The following is a 24888-nucleotide window of genomic DNA, read 5'->3' as shown; positions in this document are numbered from 1 at the left end:
CTTTAGAACATAGTTAGCATTGCTATTCCTGCAATTTCTATACCTTTGTTATTGTGTAAAATAGAGTGTTTAGATTTAATTTACATCTACTAAAAGGGAAATAGCACTTAAGAAGTACCAGTAAACAGGTAGCTGAAAAATAGCAGAGCTTTTTAGGAAAGGTGACGATTGGAGGTTATGTGCATAGTAGCATTTTCCCCTTTCTCCTTCACCCATAGCTGTTTACAAAGAAAAAAATTACGATGGAAAAGGAAAAATAGTTATGAAAAAGTATTTTTGCAGTTTATTGCACTGAGCTGATTTCTGCAGGAAGCAAACAGCTTTGTTCCCATTGCAGTGGTCGAGCTTGGTATTGCAGGCCAAGCTCCCATTCATTTCAATGAGCACTTGATCTGCACTTCCAAGCCTGGCCACTGCAGTGGGGAACAGAGTAATTTGCTTTCTGTAGAAATCGGCTTACTGCACTTGCCCAGAGATGTCTGGTAGGAGGCCCTGGCAATGGACTCCCGCCGACCTACTATTGATGACCTATTCTGAGGATAAACCATCAAACAACTAGGCAACCCCTTTAATATTCATTGGATGGTGGGATTATTAAAGTGCAAATTGTACTCAGTCTTGCACTTGCGCCCCACAATCCACATAGTGCCAGAGCAACGGCGTCTTTCCCATACCTCAGAGGTCCCATTATTGAAATGATTATACATGTATTATAGATACCACATGTAAGAGCCAGCAATACGATTATCTGCAGAAATGTAGGGTACACATGATAACACTCAATGCATATATTTCACATTCATTCCTGGCTACAGTGCTAAAGTATTACTAGAACTTGCCAAAGGGGAGATTTCATTTCCACGGAGTGTACTGGCAATAAAAATAATGAATAAATCACAAGTTCAGAAATATTAATATTTCTGTGTGGTCATATACCAGGAAAATCCCCCACATACCAGCACCATTACATTGTGTCCTTTCATAAAGCAGTTATATTTTAAGCTTCTATGGGTATATGATACTCATCCACAATATATTGCAAATCCTTATATACATCTTCTGTGGGAGCCTTCCAAAAGTAGTGTGCTGACACCCCCCTCAGGAGTAACGTGATGCTGGCTGTAGATCCCACTGCACGTGATAAATGGGGAAACGTTAAGTATATTTCAATGTTCCCGTGGGCTATTAGAAATCCTACCCCGGCCTGCAGATTTCTCCTACAGCGGACATGGGAAAGAGAGTCCTACTAATATACAGACAGTGACATCTAGTGCTGAAGCCGTGGAAATGGCTTTCCAAAGTTGCAGAAAGTGTCAAATATAATATATACGGTATATATGCACTGTAAAAGCACATATTCTGTTATAGTTATTCTTACTGCATTTTGTAATTGAATGGCTTCTCATAGATATATAGGTAACTTGTTCCTAATTGTGGTTAGGTACCCTGACGTCTCTCACTAACCTGGCCACGAGTCTAGCGCGCAACATGGACCGCCTGTCCCTGGATGAAGAACATTATAACAGACAAGAGGAATGGAGAAGACAACTGCCAGACAGTCTGGGAGAAGGACTGAGACAAGGGTTGTCCCGTCTGGGTATCAGTCTGCTGGGTAATGTGTCAATATTTATCATGCAATCTATTATTTCACTTTCGTCTTCGTATATAACGCCAATTTGCTGCAGGGCACTATACAGATACTGTCATCACTCGGCACTATATAGATACTGTCATCACTCGGCACTATATAGATACTGTCATCACTCGGCACTATACAGATACTGTCATCACTCGGCACTATATAGATACTGTCATCACTCGGCACTATACAGATACTGTCATCACTCGGCACTATATAGATACTGTCATCACTCGGCACTATACAGATACTGTCATCACTCGGCACTATATAGATACTGTCATCACTCGGCACTATACAGATACTGTCATCACTCGGCACTATATAGATACTGTCATCACTCGGCACTATATAGATGTCATCACTCGGCACTATATAGATACTGTCATCACTCGGCACTATATAGATACTGTCATCACTCGGCACTATATAGATACTGTCATCACTCAGCACTATACAGATACTGTCATCACTCGGCACTATACAGATACTGTCATCACTCGGCACTATACAGATACTGTCATCACTCGGCACTATACAGATACTGTCATCACTCGGCACTATATAGATACTGTCATCACTCGGCACTATATAGATGTCATCACTCGGCACTATATAGATACTGTCATCACTCGGCACTATATAGATACTGTCATCACTCGGCACTATATAGATACTGTCATCACTCAGCACTATATAGATACTGTCATCACTCGGCACTATATAGATACTGTCATCACTCGGCACTATATAGATACTGTCATCACTCGGCACTATATAGATGTCATCACTCGGCACTATATAGATACTGTCATCACTCGGCACTATACAGATACTGTCATCACTCGGCTCTATACAGATACTGTCATCACTCAGCACTATACAGATACTGTCATCACTCGGCACTATATAGATACTGTCCTCACTCGGCACTATACAAATACTGTCATCACTCGGCTCTATACAGATACTGTCATCACTCGGCTCTATATAGATACTGTCATCACTCGGCTCTATATAGATACTGTCATCACTCGGCACTATATAGATACTGTCATCACTCGGCACTATATAGATACTGTCATCACTCGGCAATATACAGATACTGCCATCACTCGGCTCTATATAGATACTGTCATCACTCGGCACTATATAGATACTGTCATCACTCGGCACTATACAGATACTGTCATCACTCAGCACTATACAGATACTGTCATCATTCACATCGGTCCCTATCCCCAATGGGTGTCCTATCCCCTAATTGTCCTGTCTCAGCACATAACAGGGCATATGTAAGTCAGTGTTACCTATCCGTATGTTTCTGGAGTGTGGGAAGTAAGCAGAGGAAACACGGGGAGAGCATACAAACTCCATGCAGATGTTGTGGTCGGCCGTGTCTGTCTGTTCATCTCAGGTTATTGCATTGCAGCCCCTGAAAGTGACACCTGCAAATCTGTACGCTCCTTTAACCCCTTAAGGACCAGACACTTTTTAGGGATTTTACCCATGTGGGGGTTTTACTGCCCTATTTTTTTTTCTTCAGCTACCAAAATTATTGTTGCTACTTTTTTTCCCGTGACATAAGGGAAATTTTTTAATATCTTTTTTTCACTGACCTTTTTTTTACGCTAAAATAAAGTACAGAATGCAACATTTTGATATATAATTTGTATAGTTTTGGATTACAGGGCACATATGGGGATGCTTTTGGTTGGCGTCTGCGGCGGGTCATTGTTTTATTCTGTAATTTTTTTACTTATTCTTGTAACTATAAGACTTCTGGGGGACATTCACATGGTCGTTTTTTTATGTTCTTACTTTTTTTTTTTTTATTTCACACTTTTCTACTGTAGCTAGAACACTCATAGGAGACCAAGTGAAGCCCCATTTACACGGGACGAATGTCAGGCAGACGATGCTGGACACTCGTCCCCACATGTACTCACACTCGTGCTGTTGCACAGGAGTGAGTATCGTTGGCTCGCAGCGGGGCGGCTGGAGGAGATTTCACTCCTCACTCTCCCCCGCCCCTCTCCATTGACTTAACATAGTGGCCGATCAGTACTGAACGGCTGCTGTTTACACTGAACGATCATCGTTCAGGATTTTATGCAGCTTAAACGATGAAATATGAGCTGAACAGAGATCGTTCAGTGTAAACAGCAGCCGTTCAGTACTGAACGGCCGCTATGTTAAGTGAACAGAGAGGGGCAGGGAGAGCAAGGAGTGAAATCTCCCCCAGCCACCCAACCCCCTGCTGGCTGCTCTGTCAGAGAGGCAGCGATATTCGCTCCTGTGCAGCAGCACGGGAGCGAGTATTTGCAGGGACGAGTGTCGACCATCGTTTGCTTGACATTCGTCCCAGGGAAAACATGCCCTTGTATTGACATCAATCGCTAACATAGCTAATCAGGGTCTGATAGGACTCTGCAGCTCTGCTGTGACAGAGGGCACCAGACAGTGACGTGATCACCGGATCACATAGCGGAACTAACACTTCCGCTTTCACTTTTTAGTACATAGCGTTCATTGAGCGCTATGTAGCCTGGAAAGGAGAAGCAGAAGCGGTTAAAAACTGCTCCCTTCTTCTCTGGGTCCTTGGCTGTGTGTGACAGCTGAGGACATGACTGCTCCTGTTTGATTGCAGGAGCAGAGGCTTTAATCCTGTGCTGCATTTTTGCTATTGGCTGGAATTAAAGCCCAGGACCAAGTACCATAAATTTACAGTGCTTGGTCCTTAAGGGGTTAAAGATCTGCATTTCTCTTCTGCGTTCCCTGCAAGTCATCATTTCAATGCCAGAGAAAGAAAAAGATGGCTAGCATTCCCATTTGCTTGCAATCTCATAGAGGGCAACTGAGAGTGTTTTAAAGCGTTGCTCCTATCGTAAGTATGTTTGGCATATCCACAGGATCTGCCATAAATGACTGACCACTGCGGGTTTCACTTCTTGGACCGGTACTCGGCAGTCACACTCTCCATACAATTCTTTCTACAGCTTCAATAGACTTTATTGGAAAAGCTGACGTGTGGTGAGTGCAGTGGGAATTTGAAAGAGATTAGATATTATACATAATTGATGTTAACAAAATACAAATAACACATTGTATGCAAAGACTCATTAAGGGCTCATTACCACCCACCTGCTTCGGGGCTTTCTGACTCTCTGTTCCAGTTTTACAGCTGAAAAACGGAATTAAACATTTTCAATTTTTACCAATGGATTTCAAAGGTGTAAAAAAAACCAAAAAGTTTTCCGTTTTATTCTATTTCATTGCATTTCTATCTTTTAACGGAACAAATGGCGCAGGTGCAGATGGGAATACAGTAGTGTTATAATAACCATGACCACTGCTCCCCCTTCTAATTTCATCTTGTGGTACTTGTACTTTGGACATGGTAATTGCAATGTGGTTCTTGGACTTGCAGGCTTACAATTCGTGACAACTGCAAGACCTTTGTTAACTCCTTAGTGACAGTACTTTTTTGTTTTTTTCCATTTTCGTTTTTTCCTCCTCCCTATTAAAAGTCGTAACTCCTTTATTTATCCATCAACGTCGCTGTATGAGGGCTTGTTTTTGTGGGACGAGTTGTATTTTTCAATGGTGCTATTTAATGTACAGTATAATGTACTGAAAAACCTTTAAAAAATTCTGAGTGTAACGAAATGGGAAAAAAATGACATTCCGCCATCTTTCGGTGCGTCTTGTTTCTACGGCTCACAAATTGCAACGAAAATGACATTATAACTGTATTCTATGGGTCAGTACGATTACTACGATACCAAACTTGTATAGTTTTTGTTTTGCTGTACTACTTGTATTTATTTACTGTTTTAAGATATTTAATTTTTTTAAATGTTTTTTTGTCAACATATTCTACGCACAATAGCTTTTTTTATTTTCTGTCGACATAATTGTGTGAGGGCTCATTTTGTGTGGTACGTCCTGTTTTCGTTAGTACTATTTTGGAATACATACAACTTTTTGATCCCTTTTTATTACAAAAACGCATTTCTGGCATTTTTTTTTTTGCGCAGTGTTCACTGTGCGCAGTCAATAATGTGCTACTTTGATAGATCGGACTTGTCCGGACGCAGCGATACCATATACGTATTTTTGCTTTATTATTTAGATTATTTTATCGTAAATATGGCAAAAGGTTTTTCTTTTAAACTTTTTTAAAAATTTTTTAATAATCAGTAAAACTTTATTGTTTTTATTTTTACATTTTCTTTTAGTCCCCAGGGAAAACAGCAACTAGCGATGCTTTGATCGCGCCTGCAGTATGATGAAATGCTATAGCATTACATCATACTGTATTCTGACAGGCAGTCTATCAAGCCACCCTGCGGGGAGGACTTGATAGGCATACTGCTAAGGCAGCCCTGGGGCCTTTCAGAAGGCCCCCGGCTACCATGACACCCGCACGGCTTCTCTGCTCCCACTGCAGGGGGCGGGGGGGGGGGGTGCGTACGGGACTCCCGAACATCGTTCGGCCGATTTAAATACTGCTGTCAGAATTGACAGCGGCATTTAAAGGGTTAATAGCCGCAATCGGTCGCGCGTCCAATTGGCAGCTATTGCCCGCGGATGTCAACTGTAATAAAGAGCTCACACCTGCGATGTATGGAGGAAGATAGCAGCGCTATCTCCCTCCATTCACGTCCTGCAATGGCAGGATGTAAAAACACTAGAGGACCATCACTAAGTGCTTGTCCCACTGCTAGCTGTTTTGCTGCAGGAAGCAGACACCTCCATACATTGTGCAGTGATCCCGGTTGGCCCATTTACTTCAGTAGGACTCGGCCTGCAGTACCAGTCCAGGCCACTGCACAATGTACAGAGCGGTCTGCTTGCTGCAGCAAAACGGCTAGAAGTGGGACAACCCCTTTCTAGATGTTTTTATGCACCCTTCTTCTGATATGGCAAGCAGGGTAATGGGGTAAGATAAACAATTTACAAGCAATGTCTCCCAGGCAACTTTAATTAAGAGAAAAACAAAAGCGGTGTTGCTCTTTGCAAGCAGTCTACAGAACTACAACTATATGCAGGTCCCCAGGGTAGACAGTCTCTCACTCTGGCCAACCAACAACCTCCACTAGATCATGCTACACAGTTCCACTCTGGCTCCTTCCACTTGTTTCAGTCTACAGCCCACCAGCCCACTCCACAGTTGCTGCGCTCCATTGGATGCCTCACCTCCTTGCCACCATTAAGGGGGCATCTAACAGACTCTTCCATGCCATTTGCAGAGTTTTCCTGGTGTGACGTTCTATTTTTTTCATATTTTAAATTGTACATGGGTGCCTATGCCTGATTATTATCCTGCCATAAGGTCAGAATCAGCTTAGATATATAGCCCTAGCAGGTAATTCAGAGTAAATTCTGCGGTGACCCATCTTTGGTGCTGACGAAGCTGCAGTAATCACATAGCCGTCGGCCAGCACTGGATCTCAGTGCTCAGCGGTGGGGGTCTCTGCTGGGTTTATGTGACATTTGCACTCTGCTGAAGTGGTTTTCAAACAAATGCAAGAGTCTCTTCTATCACTGCAGGGGATAAGGAGAATTGATTGTCTGAGCCTTGTTCTGCTGGAATCCATGGTGTAAATGTTTACATGACTGCATCCTCCTTCACACTTTGATGATCACTGAGTATTTCCTAAGCAATTTCAAAAATGAACTTTTCCTATAAAGATACTCAAAACCAAATTTCTTCATTACACATTGCAAGGGATCCATGGGCAATCTACAAACAGAAGTATTTACCTATCAGCTCAGAGGTTTGAGGACATGGCTTTTTTTTCATTTTTGGTTTCTGCATCCCACTTTCAAAAAATTATAACTTTTTTTTCAACGTTGCTGTTTGAGGGCTTGTTTTATTGCGGGACGATTTGTATTTTTCAATGGTACTATTTAATGTACCATATAATGTACTGAAAAACTTTTTACGACCTCTAAGAGGAGTGAAATGGAAGAAAAAACAAAAAATAAGATTCTGCCATTTTTTTTAAGAATGGTTGTTTTACAGTGTACATACTGCGGTAAAAATGACATAGTGATTCATTCTGTGGGTCAGTACGATTATGTCGCTATCAAATATATATATATATATATATATATATATATATATATATATATATATATATATATATATATATATATATATATATATATATATATATAGGGGGTTTTTTTTGCTGCAGACATTTTAGAAAATAAAAAATACTGTGTTTTTAAAAAATTTATTTTCTATCACCACAAATTTTTTATTGTCCGTTGATGCAGTTGTGTAAGGACTTTTCAGGGACACACAACTTTTTGTTCAATTTTAATTACACTTTTTCTTGGAGACGGTGTGACCAAAAAAAACCACAATTTTTGGGGGCGTTGTGTATCTTTTTTTTTTTTTTTTTTACTACGTTGACCATGCAGAATAAATACATTATTTGGACTTTTAGAGTTGCAGCAATACCAAATGTATTTATTTTTTTCGTTTTGATTTTCTGTTATAAATCTGGGGAAAGGGTTTTATTTTTAAACTTTAATTTTGTTGTAATAATAAAAAAAAATGTAGTTAATTGATTTTTACTGGATTTTTTTATATAGCCCCAATGAAAACTTGAACAAGTGATTGTTTGATTGCTTCCATAATAGACTGCAATACTTCTACTATGTTTCCGCAGGCATTCTATTAAGATGTGCTACAGGCACGTCTTAATAGGAGAAAAAGCCATCACCCGATGTGCATGGAGGCCCAGTTCATGCAATCCCTGTGCACATCCGCCGTACATGTATGGCGGATGTCGCCAAGGGGTTACAGAGAATCTGCCATCTCCCCTGACTTCCATTTCAGTAAATACTGGTATTCCCTATGGGATAGCAATTTTGGCGCATCCTGTGTTGTGCTGTTCCTCTGTTAACCCTCCTGGAAATGTCTGAATAAATTGACCACAGGATGCTAGCAATCTTTGTGTCATCAGAGAATGTCACATTTTCTTATCAGTGCTGACCGTGCAAAACGATCACATCGTAGTGACAGGAGAATAGGAAAATCCGTCTGATGGCAGGCCCGTACGTGAGGTTTACAGAGCCTTACTTTGCCTTGGAACGGGGCTCTTTTTGCCTTCTTCCTCAGCTGTGACAGTTTTCCCTATGTCACTGTAATTTATGATGTGACTGCATTTTCTATAACGATGATTGATTCTCTAGAATTAAATATGTAACATTAATTAACTTTCAAAAGCCGTCTGCGCTTGTTTGTGGTGTGTTCTTTGTTGGCGTTGGCTGCAGGAGCATATTGACATCTGCGAGCACGTATGGTATGTACACATGTCTTGTATCTTGTTGTACTCCATGTGACATGAGCCGTGACTTGAGCTGCGGTCTTTCATGAGCTTCGTTCCATGATCTTAAGGATGCGAGATCAAAGCGACCATAGACATTCCAAAGGAAAAGGTCGCAAAAGATGACTCTGTAAGGATCCGTAGACTTTCCTAATATGTGGTACGTTGGTCCCGAAATTGCAACCACAAACCTCAAAAAGTCCCCAGAGGAAGTGGTGAAATGTTACATGTTGGGCCAGACGTGCTGGAAGTGATTTACGTTCTGACATCCAATGATGTGGGTTGTGTCATGTGATAATCCCTGCAAATTCATCTCCGAGGTTCTGCTGAGGTTAATCCCAGGATCACAGCAGTACAGTGACCTCCGGCGCACAAAAATGGAGATGTCCTCGTCATATTGCTAGCGGGATAACAATGGATGGAACGTCTTACTAGTATTGCATGCCAGTAAAACCATAGAGGCTTATGGCATTTTGCATCTACCCCAGTATTAGCACAATTACAGGAGTCTAGCTGGGTCCCAGGATGTCCCCCAGGTTGTAGGAGCCAGGCATACAGAACAGCGCTTGGCTGTTTTTCACCCGCAGCAAGCAGAAAATATTTAACCTGGGGGCCCCCAAATTTTAGCACTATATATACGAGGAAGAAGACTATGGGCTACAATTTGGATTGACTGCCATCTGTATGTAGCAGTAATGTAACAGACATAACTAGTACTACTAGACCGCACACATACAGTACTGTGTAAAACTTTTAGGCCGGTGTGGAATAAATGTTGCAAAGTAAGAATGCTTTCAACATATAGGTGTAAATAGTATTTTTTTTTTTTTGGTCGATTAACAAAATGTAACTGAACAAAAGAGAAGCGTAAATCACATCAATATTTGGTGTGACCTTTGTCTTCAAAACAGTATCAATTCTTCTAGGTACACTTGCACACAGTTTTTGAAGATACTCGGCAGGGAGGTTGTTCCAGACACCTTGGAGAACTAAGCACAGATCTTCTGTGGATGTAGCTCGCTCCAATCCTTCTGTCTCTTCATGTAATCCCAGACAGACTGGATGATGCTGAGATCAGGGCTCTGTGGGCCCGTATCATCACTTCCCGGACTCCCTGTTTTTCTTTACACTGGATATAGTTCTTAATGATATCGGCTGGATGTTGGGGGTTGTTGTCCTGCTGTAGAATAAATTTGGAGTCAATCAGAAGCCTTCTAATTTTTGAAAAGAAAAATCGTACTTTTCAGCATTGTTTAGCCCACTGTCTACAACTTTATGCAGTACTGTATATAGCTAGCACTGCTACCCTGTACACATACATAATACTGCTAAATGATACGCACATAATGCAGATGTGTACATAGACATTAACCCCTTGATGCCAGGCCCATTTTATGCTTTAGATGATTTTTTTTATCATCACATTCCTAAAGCCATAATTGTTTGGTTGTTCTGACAATATAGCCATATGAGGGCTTTCTTTTTTTGCAGAAAAAGTTGCATTTTTTAATGGTGTAATTTTGGCGTACATATAATGTGTTTTTTAACTTTTAATTTTTTGGGGGGATTAGGGCCTCATGTCCACTAGCAAAATTGAATTGCGGATTCCGCGGGTGAAATTTTGCCCATAGGAAATCATTGGCCATCTGCAGGTCAATTAAATTGAATTTTGCACCTGCAGATGGCATTTCAATCGACTTGCGTTTTTCACACACGGGAAAAAAAAACGCAGCATGCTCCATTTTAGTGTGAATTCTGCGCGGATTAGCCACATTGCTATCACATTACTATCAATAGGTGCGGATATCCGCATGAAAAAAAAAACATTTAAAGCAAATCCGTGCGGAATCTGCTGCAGAAATCTGCACGGATTGTATTTTTCTAGTGAACATGAGGCCTTAGGGTATTTGGGGGGGAGGGGAATCTGCCATTGTTGTTTTGGATTTAATTTGTGCGATGATCATCTTGTAGAATAAATAATGTGATGACATTATTCTCTGGGTCAGCACGATTATGATGATACCAATTTACACCGCTTCTTTTTAAGTTTTGCTTGTTATGTTTTTATAAACTAAAAAAACCATGCTAAGAAAATGTTTCATTCAACATTTTCTGTCAGTGGTGCCGTGTGTGTGTGTGGGGGGGGGGGGGGGATCAGCAAGAGAAGTTGTACTTTTTAATAATGCCATTTGGTAATTCATATGACTTTTTGATTGCTGTCTGTTCTGTGATTGGAGGCGAGATATGCAAAATTAACATTGCATATGGGCTGTGGGCACCTGCATCATCAATTCTGCGCTTGATCGCCTGCAAGCCTCCATGGTCATCCGCAGTACAGTTAAGGGAGGTACGCAGGGTCACTGGCCAGGCTCACAGCCGGAGTCCGCTGCAGAATCCAACCCGTTCATGGGAGCCAGGCCTAAGCTTCCCTTGAACTCAATAAGAAATCTTCAGTAAGCTCCCTCTAGTGGTGGATGCATTAAGAAAGAATGTTCTAATCTAACTCTTGACACGCGGAATCTGATGCAGCTTTTAATGCCTCTAAAAGCGGCAGCACAAATCCAATGTTAAGCCTTGATTCTCTGCTACGTATTTTGCCACCGATTCACATGCTGATTTAGCCTTGTGAATTCACAGAATCTGCTTGCTACGCTTCAACCTCGTCTACATTATCTGCCCCTGTTTGTGCTGCCAAGTTACTTTTTTCTTGACTGTCTACAGGGATGGCGGTTTGGATTCCTGGCTTGGCTTTTGCATTACTCTTGTCCTGCCCAGTATGGTGCTGCTGGTATAACTCTCTGTATTTTGACATGATTCCACGGAGAGGCACACAGCGTTGTGTCAGAAATTCCTCACACTGATTTTACCTGTATGTGAAACTGCAGTGGAAATTTGTGACTCAGTCGTGGATTTCTGCCACATTTTTTAGAGGCTAAATATGTACAGAAAAATCCATGTTTTATCGTACCGTGTGAACATACCCCAAAGCTTCCCATATGCATTGGACAACGGTTGACCAAACTTGCCAATCTCGGCAGGACCAAACTGTCTCCCGTGTATGTGGGCCTCCTGACTCTCCCCTGAAAGGTGATGTCCTGGAAAAGAAGCATCGGGCATTTTGAATTTCAACACGTGTTGCTTTTTGTCCTCCTGGAAATACACTGGCGCCAGAACTGACTGGCTGCAGCTTTCTGTACTCTACTTACGGAAAAGACATGAACTCTTAGGCCCCCTGTCCACGGCAGTTTATTCGCCGCACCACGCCAGCCGACGCTTCCCATAGCGTTTCTATGGAAAACGCTGGCGATTCTCTGCTCGCGGAGGGCAATCCGCAGCATGCCCGATTCTCCGCGGTCAGCTTATCTATTAGATAGGGCTGACCAGCGGAGATTAGCCAGTGCTCCTGCTCCCAGGCGGCGGAGCTTCGCCGCGGGATACCGCATTGCCCATGGACAGCCGGCCTTAGGTGAACTGAGAGCCAATGGGGGACATTTAAAAAGGCTTTACACCAGTTTGGCACAAGGCCGCTCACACAAAAATGTTGCAACATTTCATCCTTCTGTGCTGACCGTTTTTTCCGGCAGGGGGCATGTGCTGGGGGAAAATATACTAAAGTAAGCCTGGCGTCAGAAATGCTGTTTTTTAGTAAATTTCTCCCAATATGTATGGGCGAGTCAAGGAGAAGAGCTGTCATTCAGCCGTCCTCTATTGATGTTTTATGGCCACCTTAAAGCTATGCGAAAGGATGCAGGGAGTCTGGTGCTGTGGATATGAAAACAATTGACTTTTGACCGCTGTATTATCAAATTATTTTTGATATCAGTATCTTAAAGGGGTTGTCTGGTGGCACAATAATATGTTCTATTGTATATGAAATATTATAGAATTGTGCTTACTAATGTATTTCATTCTTGAAATCTGCCCCAATGTGGCAGATTCAGCGCCAGTCTCCTGGTAGAAGCAGCCCTACTTGGCCTTGATCTCTCCTCGCCTCTCTGTCTACACATGACCAGTGATGTGCTTGAAAGGGGCGGGCTTTTGACCTCAGTTCAATAGCTAAACCAGCCCCCTTCACTATCACAGTTAGTGGGGGGGGAGGCTTCCTTCCTTCTTCCTGTGCTGAGACCAGGCAGATTTGTACAATAAAATATATTAATATTTCCTATTCTATAACATTTCCTACATGATTGAACACATTTTTGTGTCACTGGAAAACTCCTCTAATTTACTCCCATATGTATACCCCTGTGCCCAGGAGCTTAGAATGCAAACCTTTCCTCTCCCCTTCATTTCAATGGAGGTTCTTGCATTTTGGCTCAGACTAGCGAGTAATAAAGCTTCTATTTTCTGCCTTCATAAATTACCTGGAATGACCATCTAGAAGTAGTCATCTCCTGTAAGCGGACACTCATCACGTGTGAGAATTCCATTTCACATGACCCGACTTCTGCCACTAAAGGGATTTTAAGTGTGAAAACTAGCATTACATTTTGGCTGTATCCGCAGTGTATGCATCGCGATCTGACCTCAGTGTGAAGCCAGGACAATGAATAGCATATGATTATGTGCGCTTTGTACTCAGTTATTAGCCTCAGGGGTCAATATGCATCCAGATATCTCCCCTAATCACATGGTATTGCATCTAATATATAAGACCCTAATTAAGATCCAAGGTCCAGGGATGAGTGATGAGGCAGGTACAAGCGTGAGAAAATCCTACTTTCCAGCAATCTTTATGAAGCCCCCACGTATTGTATTCCATATGCTCCAAAGCAAACAGCGGCTATAGATTCCCTATTGATGTCTGCAACCATGATGCACAAGCAGAAATATTCTAGTGTTATTGGAGATAGCAGGCCTGGCTGTGTCACTGACAGATTTTTGAATGTCACCTCCATCCACAAAAGCCTTTTAAATCTCCATAGTCCAAAATATCTGAAGAAAAATGAGGAGAACAGCAAAAAAACAGCAATACCATTAAATTGCTGGGAGTGACTGTGTCCCATGGTAAAGTTAATATTCTCTCATTCACTCCAAAGAAATTAAGTGTTTCAGTTCCTCGCTCAACATGATCGTATTTCATGAGGTCTATTGGTTTTAAACAACAAAGGCTATAAAGACAGAAGTAAAAATATATATATGTCATGTATTGGCTGGGTGCAAATACTGTTCAGGGGATGAATAATGTGCTTTTCTCCAGCGAGCAGTCAGGTCAGGAACATGTATGTAGCATTAATCACAGCAGTGTTACTACAAGTGCACGCAGGGCACTGATGGATGATGGGTGTCGTAGTTAGCTGTGTCTTAGAACTGTAACTTCAAGGGCTCCTTCCCACGGACGGATTTCCTGCGAAAATCCGCCGCGTTGCCCGCAGCTATTAGGTTCTATTGAACCTAATAGCTCAATGCTCACGGTGTGGAATTCCATAGCGGAATTCCGCACCGTGAAATCACCCGACCTCACCCGCGGCATGCTGTATTTGCCGCGGGTGTACGCGCGGCCGGCTTCCATTGCAGTCAATGGAAGCCGTCCGTCACGCTATCTTCCGCTGTAGCACAGCGGAAGATAGCGTGAAACTGCTTCACCACCAGCCGCATCATATGACGCGGCCGGCGCATCTTGTGACGCTGTGGGCGTGTCATATGATGCGGCCGGCGCGTCATGCGCTCTATTGCGCATGCGTGCCGAAGCATCATGCGGGATGGAGGACGCCGGATCCGGAGGTAAGTATTGGGGTCTCTGGGGGGCGCCGTGATGGGCCGCGGCGGAGCCCGTCACAGCCGTGGGAAGCCGGCCTAAGGGTCTGTTCACACTTAGTGCAAATAGTGCAGACTTTCCATAGTGGAAAATCCCCATCATAACAGCGTGGTAAACCATGTCAAAGTCTGCGAATCTGCAGCTGATTTCAACCTTTCAATAGAAAAATCTGCACCGTTTTCACTACTTGTGAACGTACCCTTAACAAATCAGTAGTTACTCACCTTTCCCCACTCCCCCATTTGTCATCCGGCTACTGTCTCTGCTGAAGTCCTGTAAAACTGCTGTAGCAGCCAATGACCGCGCTCAGCCATGATCACTGAGTGATGGCATTAGCAGCTGCAGCTTGTTTGTAGCTAGCCTGCCTAGTGATGTCACAGGGAGACCGGATCCAGCGGTAGAAGATGAATGGGAGAGCGGGGAGAGGTGAGTAAGTCACCAGGTCCCCGTGGTAATTTATACCATGGGGACCTGGTAACATAGGTTTCAAGAGCTTTTCTGAAACTACTTTTTGACTTATCCTCAGAGCAAGGCCTCCCTCACACAGGCGTTTTTGTACAGCTTTTAGTGCTGCTTTTTCAGCGCTGTACTAAATGCTGTACAACGATCCCATTTATTTCAATGGAACTGTTCACACAAGCGTCAAAATGCAGCGTTTCCAACTCTGTGGTTTGACAGCAATGCATGTTCTATCTTTGTCCGTTTTCGTTGCCCATTGAAATGAATAGGCAGTGGTTTCAGCACTGCTAAAAACGCAACACAACTTAATACTGCATTTTTTGCAGCGCTAAATGCCTTAGCTACACTATCTGAGAAAAAAAAAATCGATACTCACCTAGCTGTTGTTGTAGCTCTGTGCAGGCTTCCCTGCACTTGTCATCCCCGACAAAGCATCTTTTTCTGGTAAAAACGATTGAAGACCCCGCCTCCAGCAAGAGATTGCTCTGATTGGCTGAGGGGCTTGGCCAATCACAGCCATTTATTGAATGACTCAGCCAATTAGAGCAGTCTCTTGCTGGAGGCGTGGTCTTCAACCCACATTACCAACAAAAGATGGTCTGTTAGGGATTATAAGTGTCAGGAAGCCTGCACAGAGTTCCAGAGAACAACAGCAGCCAAAAGACTGGCAAAACGCGTGCCAGCGCTGCTGAAAACGCAGCATAAAAAGAAGGCCTTAGTCATTAATAGTTGATTGGCAGGAGTTCAGCACTCAGGATTCCTGGCAATCAATTGATTGAAGATGCTGTGAGTAAGCATTGCAAACACTTCTCAGGCCTGAATGGGATTGAGCTGCTGTGCAATGTACAATGTACGTCGCTGTGCTTGGTATAGACTAAACCGGCAGTGGAAAACCCCTTTAAGTTTGGAGATCTAAATACTATAGTTATTAAAGGGGTATTTCCAACTGTGACTCTCATGGCATATCCACAGGGTGCCATAGATGTGGGTCCTACCTATGGCACCCGCATCTATCTCTAGTTCTGGCTCTCACTGCCCCCAGCCTAACTGGATACTGTGGTCGGGAGTTACAGAAACAGCTGAGCAGACTGCGATACGTTATTTGCTCACCTCCCATAGAAGTTAATAGAACTTACAGAAACTGCATAGTGCATCCCACTCAGCTGTTTCCATAACTCCAGGCCACAAGCAACCACTGCATTCAACTGGGTTAGAGGAGGCGGAGCTAGAACTAGAGATATATGCGGGTCCTAGAAATGGGAATCGCCTCTGTCAGACTTTCGAGGCATATTCTGTGGATAAAGATATGCCTTTAGGTGCACTAAACAGCTTAGGAGTTCACAAACTCATCTCTGAATTTAAATGTTCCCTCTTGAAATCAGATGTTCTTCCTTAAAGTACATTTCCACCCTTGAATAGGTTCACAGTTATGATCTGATTATTTTGTTAATATTATTCTATAGTGATCAGAGCCACTGGCCTAACTAGAGGGGACGCGGTTGCACCGGGGCCCAGGAGCCTTAGGGGGCCCATAAGGCCTCTCTTCTCCATATAGGGAGCCCAGTACTTTGAATAAACCATTATTAGAGTTGAGCGAACGTACTCTTTCGAGCTTGATGCTCGTTCGAGTATTAGCATACTCGATGGTGCTCGCTACTCGAGCGAGCATCACGCCGTGTTCGACCCCGCCCCAGTTTTGGCCCCTCCCCGTTGCTGACGTGTCAGATTTGACCCCTCTCCGCTGCGCACGTCAATGGTAGTTTGTGGCTTGCTTGGCAGAGGAGAGAGAGAGAGAAGAAGAAAAAAAGCTCGGCAACCGGCGGGCCCCATACAAAAATGCTCGAGTCTCCCATTGAAGTCAATGGGGTTCGTTACTCGAATAGAGCTCTCGAATTTTACGAAAATCTCGACTCGAATATCGGGGACCCGAGCATTTTGGTGCTCATTTCTAACCATTATATTTGGGGGCCCTGTTACAGATTTTGCATTGGGGCTCAGAAGCTCCAAGTTTAGCCTCGTGAGTCAGAGCCACTATATTTCCTGCATACATATAGTTTTAAAGGGTAACTAAACTTTTTATAAACTAAAATATCATAGATTTTGATTGGTGGGTGTCTGGGTGCTGAGACCCCCCACTGATCACTAGAATGAACTGGCAGAAGGGCTCATCTGAGCGGTGTGCCCATTTGGCTGTTTCCATAACTGCTCAGAGCAATGTATGGGCTCCATAGAAAGTCTACGGAGTCTGTACACTGCTTGCGATGACAGCCGAATGGGCACAATGCTCAGCTGAGTGCTTCTGCCAGTTTATTATAGCAATAGGCAGGGTCTCCGCCTCCGGACACTCACCGATCAAAACTATCTGACATGTTACTCTTTAAAAAAATAACATTGACTTCCTGCAACTGACACTAGAGGCAGTCTAGTGCATACATACATTGAACTCAATAATAAGACAGTATGTAGTGAACCCCCCCTGTTGGTGGCTTCTAGCATGTTATATTTTAAACCTGTCTATACTGGAGATTTGGAGCTCTGCCGCCTATAAACATATATTAGGAAATTAACCCTTTAAGTACAACGCTGTTTTGTACCTAAAGGACTAGACCCTTTTTAGGGATTTTCCCCATACTGCCCTATTTTTTTCCTTCAGCTACCTTCAGCTTTTTTTTTCTATGACGTATAGGGTTTTTTAAAATATCTTTTTTTCACTGACATTTTTTCCCATGTTTTATTGGGAGTAAAAAGCTACAAAAAATGATTTTTTTTTTACATTTATAGTTGTTTTTTTAATTACTAAATTTACAATAAAATAGTATGGGAATAGGCTCCTCTTTTTGTTTTGGTATATAATTTGTATAGTTTTGGATTAGAGAGCGCATACGGCGTTGGCTTTGGTTCATTTCCTTTTTATATATATATTTTTATTTTATTCTGTAATTTTTTTTAAACTTATTTTTGTAGCTATTTTTTTTACTATCTGTGTCCCCCATGATGTCATATATGACCTCTTGGGATCATTCACACATCTATAGGAGCCCCAGTTACAGGGAAAAACAGCCCCTGTAGTGATATCAGTCATTAACAAAGCTGATCAGGGTCTGCTAGGACCCTGTGGCTCTGCTGTAACTGGGGTCACCTGGCACTCATGTGATCACTGGGTTGCATAGTGGAAGTTATACTTCCTCTTTCACTTCTTACTACATAGCGCTCATTGAACCTGACCTGCTCCTGCTTGATTGCAGGAGCAGGGGCTTTAATCATGCACCATATTTTTGCTATAGGCGGGGATTAAAGCCCAGGACCAAGCGCTGTATATTTACCAGTCTTGGTTCTTAGGGGTTTAATCAGTACAGAATTTTGGACGTAAAAACGACAACATGATATAAAGGTGCAGATTTGTTTAAGTTGTCTAAAGCTTATAATGTTTTACTTTCATTTCAGGTGCGATTGCTGGAATTGTAGATCAGCCTATGCAGAACTTTCAGAGAACATCTGAGGCTCAGGCTTCTGCTGGACACAAGGCCAAGGGGGTCATCTCTGGTGTGGGGAAAGGAATTGTTGGTGTTTTCACAAAGCCAATTGGAGGAGCTGCAGAACTTGTGTCACAGACAGGATATGGTAAGTGGTGCAGTGATTACAATGGTGATCTGAAACAGACAAGCCACATGTGGTTAGTGTTCTTAAACTGTGTACCTTTATTTGGGGAGACAGAGGCTGTAATGATAACTGCATCCCTCTACCTAGGGGGCTCCATGGGTCTTTCTGGAACAAATGAGTACAGCAGCGTTATACAGGTCCTTCTTCTTTCTTATTCTCCTATTTTTATCTTTCTTTTTTTTATTTTTTATTTTCCCCTTTGTTTTTCATCCTCTCAGTCTTCATGTTCTTCTCCTGCCTACTCTTTTCATTCCTCCTTCTTCCTCCTTCTCTTTCTTCTTCCTTATTTCTGCTTTGTTCTTATTTTTCTTCTTCTTTCCTGCTTTGTTTTCTTCATCTTCCTTCTTCTCAGTTTCATTCTTCATTTTTGTCCTGACTTCTTTCTCCTCCCCTCTTCTTCCTTTTTCTTTTTCATCTTTTTATCTCTTCTTTCTTGTTTTTCCTTCTTTCTTTTAATTTCTTCTTTCTTGCATTTTCTTTCTTTCTTCTTCCTTCTTTTTATACTTTGGTTTCTCCTTTTCCTTCTTTTTCTCCTACTTCCTTCGTTATTTATTGCTCTTCTACCCTCGGCTTCATTGTTCTTCTTCCCTCCTGCTTCTCCTTCTGCCTTCTTTGTCCTGTCTTCTTCTTCTTTTTAACTCTCTTCCTTCTTCTTCCTTAAAGGGGTGGTCTCGCGAAACCAAGTGGGGTTATACACTTCCGTATGGCCATATTAATGCACTTTGTAATATACATTGTGCATTAAATATGAGCCATACAGAAGTTATTCCACTTACCTGCTCCGTTGCTAGCGTCCTCGTCTCCATGGTTCCGTCTAAATTCGCTGGCAGCTTGCTTTTTTAGACGCGCTTGCGCAGTCCGGTCTTCTCCATTCAGCACGAGCCGCTTCAGTGTGCTCCCCGCTACAGCTCTTCTGCGCATGCGCAGACGAGCTGTCACTGCTCGGGAGCGCGCTGAAGCGGCCATTCTGCACCATCCTCTGTTAGAGGAAGGTGCAGAAACTGGAGCTGCCCAGCGGAGAAGACCAGCCCAGCCCAGCCCAGCAGCCCCGAGAAGCCTCCCAGGTAAGTGATGGGTCGGGGGGGGGCTGCCGCTGCGCCGGGGGGGGCTGCCGCTGCGCCGGGCTGCGCCGGGGGGGCTGTCGCTAGGCCGGGGGGGGCTGCCGCTGCGCCGGGGGAGCTAGCGCTAGGCCGGGGGGGCTGCCGCTGCGCCGGGGGAGCTAGCGCTAGGCCGGGGGGGCTGTCGCTGCGATGGGGGGGGGCTGTCGCTAGGCCGGGGGGGCTGTCGCTAGGCCGGGGGAGCTAGCGCTAGGCCGGGGGAGCTGTCGCTGCGCCGGGGGAGCTAGCGCTAGGCCGGGGGGGCTGTCGCTGCGATGGGGGGGGCTGTCGCTAGGCCGGGGGAGCTAGCGCTAGGCCGGGGGGGCTGTCGCTGCGATGGGGGGGGCTGTCGCTAGGCCGGGGGAGCTAGCGCTAGGCCGGGGGGGCTGTCGCTGCGATGGGGGGGGCTGTCGCTAGGCCGGGGGGGCTGTCGCTGCGCCGGGGGAACTAGCGCTGGGGAGCCGGGGGCTAGCGCCGGTTACCTGCTGTCTGGTCGGCGGCTGCGATGCGTCCGGTTGCCATGGAGACACAGCTGGCGGCGTCTCGGGAGCGCGCACGTCGGGCTGCAGCGAGCGACTGGGAAAGAGCCGGCGGCCATCTTGAGGAAACTTTTATAACTTGCTGAAACGCTGGAACGGTAAGTACGAACCAGCTAGAAATGTCATTTACAGGGGGGCTTAGTAATGTGTGTTTAATGGGGGGGACTGGGCAAAAAAAAAAATTAACTGCTTCCTCGAGACATCTCCTTTAAATTCTTCTTTTTTTCTCTTCTCCATCCTTCTTCCTTACTCTCTCTTCTTTTTCCTTGTTGTTTTTAATCCCTTCCTTTTTTATTCTCCCCCTCCTACTACTTCTTTTTCTTCCTTCTTTTGTGGATTTGATTGAGACAAACCACCTGAGGTTCAGGTTTGTACCAAAACAAACTATTAGTAAAATTTGATCCAAAACAGTGTTTTACTCTTCCAGTTCGCTGAACACTAATTGAGATACTCAATTTACATATGGACATGCTTGCTTGTCTGGTGTCTCAGCAAATGCACCCACTTGCTTGTTTACTTTGAAGCATGTTACATGCCCCATGTGGACTGTCATCTCAACAAGTTCCCTGTAATATACAGAAAAAAGTTCAGGAAATTTGGAAAACAATATTTGCTTACCTTATACTCCTCTCCCAGGATTCCTTGCTGGATCAACGAGTCTTCTGTATATGGCTTGCTTTCATAAGCTGCAGTCTCATCTTTACAACAGGCACCTGACATAGGAGAAACTACAGTAACTGTCCCATCACTTTATCTGAGCTCTGCTGTTAGGGATGTGTCTGACAACAACCTTGTTGACTATTTCCAGTAACAGCAGAATTGTGTATAGCGCTCTGGAGTAAATTATAGGATGTAACTCCGGATCAGTAGAAGGTAGCTAATGCAGGTATAAGTGTATACTTGCAAAATGCTGCTCATACACAGTTTTTGAGAAGGGTGGGGTTTTATAAATACAGTGCATCATTTCTGGCAAAATTGGACAACTTTCCTTCAGCCATCTTAATGTGTTTCTGAGTGACGCAGTACATAGCGGTGAGTGATATATATCGTCAGCGATAATGGAATTAGGGAGTAGAGCGCAGTGAATTCTGAAACCGATTACATTTCAAGCTGTGCTTTAAACTCTTCCTAATGTATGTGAAATCCATGAGCGAATGTTACTTTTTTCCCCCATTTAAATCTTTACGAACTGGGATGTATATTTTGCAGTGGAAAAAGCAGGCCGTGTTCAATCCCATCACAGCAGAACATATTCTCCATGTCTGGCGTTCCAGGGAATTCATCCCCCATAAAACCGTTTTATAGTATCGCTGAAGGTTTTACAAACCACTAATTCTTGCAGTAATGACCATGCCTCATTTATTAAACCTTTACAAGCCATCACAATGTGCACATGTTGTCTCCTCTTCTCCTCTCCTCTCCTTTTTCCTCCTCGAGACCTGTTTAAATAGCTCTCGCTGTCGCCCTGTGCTTGCTGGCACTCACTGCCGCATCCCCAAAACCACATGTCTCTGGAGGGCTCATAAACCTATATGTATCAATGTTTAACAGCTGGATTAAGTAACTTCTCCATAAATACCGTATCTAGGCAAACTGTTTGTTTTTTCAATTTTACCATCCATGACACGTACGGAGAAGAATTTTAGGACGGTAACTTCAGCCCAAACTCTTTTCTTCCTCTGTGGAACTTGTAAACGATGTGTGTGATACCAGTCAGGGATGGACGGCTCTCAAGGGTATCAGGTTTCCACTAATTGCTAATATAAGCTTGCTTTTCAAACCTTCACTTTTTTGGATTGAAGCTAATGCGACATCATGAGGTTTAAGTGCATGGCCATTGCAGTTTAATGCGCTAAGAATCGGCTACATGTTGCAGAAGTTGCTTCCAAAGAAATGACCTCATTGTAAAGGACTTTGGGCCTGAATGCTAAGATGTGTATAAACATACTGTGTATGTGTGTAACCTAATGCTCACAATATAATTGTGTGTAGCCCTTTAACACTCTGTCATACAATTATTGTGGTTCCTGTCTCACATGGGTATAAACCATTATGTTATGGTTGTGGAAATAAAAGTGTGTTGAGTCTAAGCGTTATTGTTTCTGTTTCTCCTCCAGGGATATTACATGGGGCCGGCCTCTCTCAACTTCCTAAACAGCGTTATCTGCCCAGTGATTTGCAAGCCCACAATGCGCCCAACAGTCATTTGAAATATGTCTGGTAAGATTACTCATAGTACTATGTATGACTGTTATGGTCTCAGCTTAAAGGGATCCTATACTTGACTTAGTAGGACTAGTGCCTTATAGGGTAGGACCCTTTAAACCCTCCTGCAGATTAGGGTAAGATCTGTTAGTTCTTCAGAAAAGGACATTAGAGTTGCTACCTCAAACGGCTGTCTGTCTTATTTTATCAGTGCTGCTGGCATGCTTTCGGAGTCATTTTAAAGCCATAGCACTGATAGAACCGTTTGTAGTGAGGTCAGGAATACTGCACTTACAACTGTCATTTCAGTCGGTGTGTGCAGAGCAGAGGGGAGGAGGCAGGACTAGCAGGCAACAAAGAATAGATCTGTGATTCTCCTGCCTGTCCTCTTGTCCCAGGGGAGGGTAACAGGGACTTTTTTCTTCACGTTATCACCCCCTCAATTATCCATCAGAGAACACATTTGCTCTCTGATTGTCACAAATAGGGGACTTTTTTTGATCCCAGAAAAGGAGTGAGAAACTCATCTTGAGTGGAGAAAACAACATCAGAGTAATACCTGCTAGAGAAGCGTCTGTTAGCATACAGCTTTTATATACCCTCTTGCAACTTTAACCCCAGTCTACTGCTGCAGGCTTTCTGTTTGTATTATCTAGCAGTCCTCATTCTTGGTTCTCCTTGGATGTGGTAAATTGTGGTTTTTAAGTGTCACAAATGTCTGAACTGTCTTCTATAGACTTGCGACACATGCAGAAAAAAAGACTTTACGTAGTAATGATAAGAACGTTTGAAGGCCTGACATTGTGTGACAACTCAAGTGTTGGAAATGTACATCAGCAAATAGCTTTTGTAAGTAACCTCATGTAAGGTAGTTTATGTAGAGCACGTAGGATCTTCTCCGGTCGATCGCATCCAAACATGAAACATAAGAAGCACAAACAATGTCATCCACAGATAGCGATCCCCTCAGCACTGCACTGACATAAGGCTAATGCTGATTTCTTCTGCTCTTCAGGAAAATGCTTCAGTCTTTGGGAAAATCTGAGCTGCACATGGCTCTGGACGTGGTCATCGTCAGCGGCTCGGGACAAGAGTATGGTGGCTGTCTGCTGCTCACGTCTGAGGTTCTCTTTGTGGTCAGTATCAGTGAGGACACCCAGCAGCAAGCCTTCCCCGTAACCGAAATAGACTGTATGGAGGACCAGGGCTCAGAGAACTGTCTCCTTGTGCAGCTAAAGCAACAGTCAGTCTCCACTGAGCTGGAAGTAAGTGTCTCATTTACAATTGCTCAAAGCCACCGTGGGTTTTAGGTCTGATGGAGGTAGTGTATATACAGAGTGAATTGCCCTAGTCTGATGGGGGCAGTGTATATACCGAGTGCACTGGCCTAGTCTGATGGAGGCAGTGTATATACAGAGTGAATTGCCCTAGTCTGATGGAGGCAGTGTATATACAGAGTGAATTGCCCTAGTCTGATGGGGGCAGTTTATATACCGAGTGCACTGCCCTAGTCTGATGGGGGGCGGTTTATATACCGAGTGCACTGCCCTAGTCTGATGGGGGGCGGTTTATATACCGAGTGCACTGCCCTAGTCTGATGGGGGGCGGTTTATATACCGAGTGCACTGCCCTAGTCTGATGGGGGGCGGTTTATATACCGAGTGCACTGCCCTAGTCTGATAGGGCAGTGTATATACCGAGTGCACTGCACTAGTCTGATGGGGCAGTGTATATACAGTTTGCACTGCCCTAGTCTGATGGGGGCAGTGTATATACAGTGTGCACTGCCCTAGTCTGATGGGGGCAGTGTATATACCAAGTGCACTGCTTTAGTCTGATGGGGGCAGTGTATATACCGTGTGCACTGGCCTAGTCTGATGGGGCAGTGTATATACAGAGTGCACTGCACCAGTCTGATGGGTCAGTGTACATACCGTGTGCACTGGCCTAGTCTGATGGGGCGGTGTATATACAAAGTGCACTGCCCTAGTCTGATAACTGAGCATATTAACATTGCTTATGTATGAAATGTTGTGATTTCATGGAGTATTTAACCTTACTCTTTTTCCTTCTGCTTTGCACCAACACAAACGGGAATGTGGCACGTACCCGGCTCAGCTAGGCTGTATATGTCTATATGTGATTTCAGTTATCTGATGCATTGATGGTTCAGACTTGGGAATGC

General features: G+C 43.8%; 1 protein-coding gene across 1 annotated transcript in view; it reads left to right on the top strand.

The window, feature by feature from the left end:
• The window catches only part of VPS13B (vacuolar protein sorting 13 homolog B), a 968736-nt gene that overhangs the window by 940638 nt on the left and 3210 nt on the right, over positions 1–24888 (top strand). Inside the window, exons 58-61 of the mRNA XM_066578394.1 lie at positions 1442–1612; positions 18647–18823; positions 22616–22718; positions 23719–23968. Coding sequence (XP_066434491.1) covers positions 1442–1612; positions 18647–18823; positions 22616–22718; positions 23719–23968 — 701 coding nt within the window. The remainder of the gene's footprint in view (positions 1–1441; positions 1613–18646; positions 18824–22615; positions 22719–23718; positions 23969–24888) is intronic.

This window comes from Eleutherodactylus coqui, chromosome 9, assembly GCF_035609145.1.
Source record: "Eleutherodactylus coqui strain aEleCoq1 chromosome 9, aEleCoq1.hap1, whole genome shotgun sequence".
NCBI lineage: Eukaryota > Metazoa > Chordata > Amphibia > Anura > Eleutherodactylidae > Eleutherodactylus > Eleutherodactylus coqui.
This window is presented reverse-complemented; position numbering and strand designations above follow the sequence as displayed.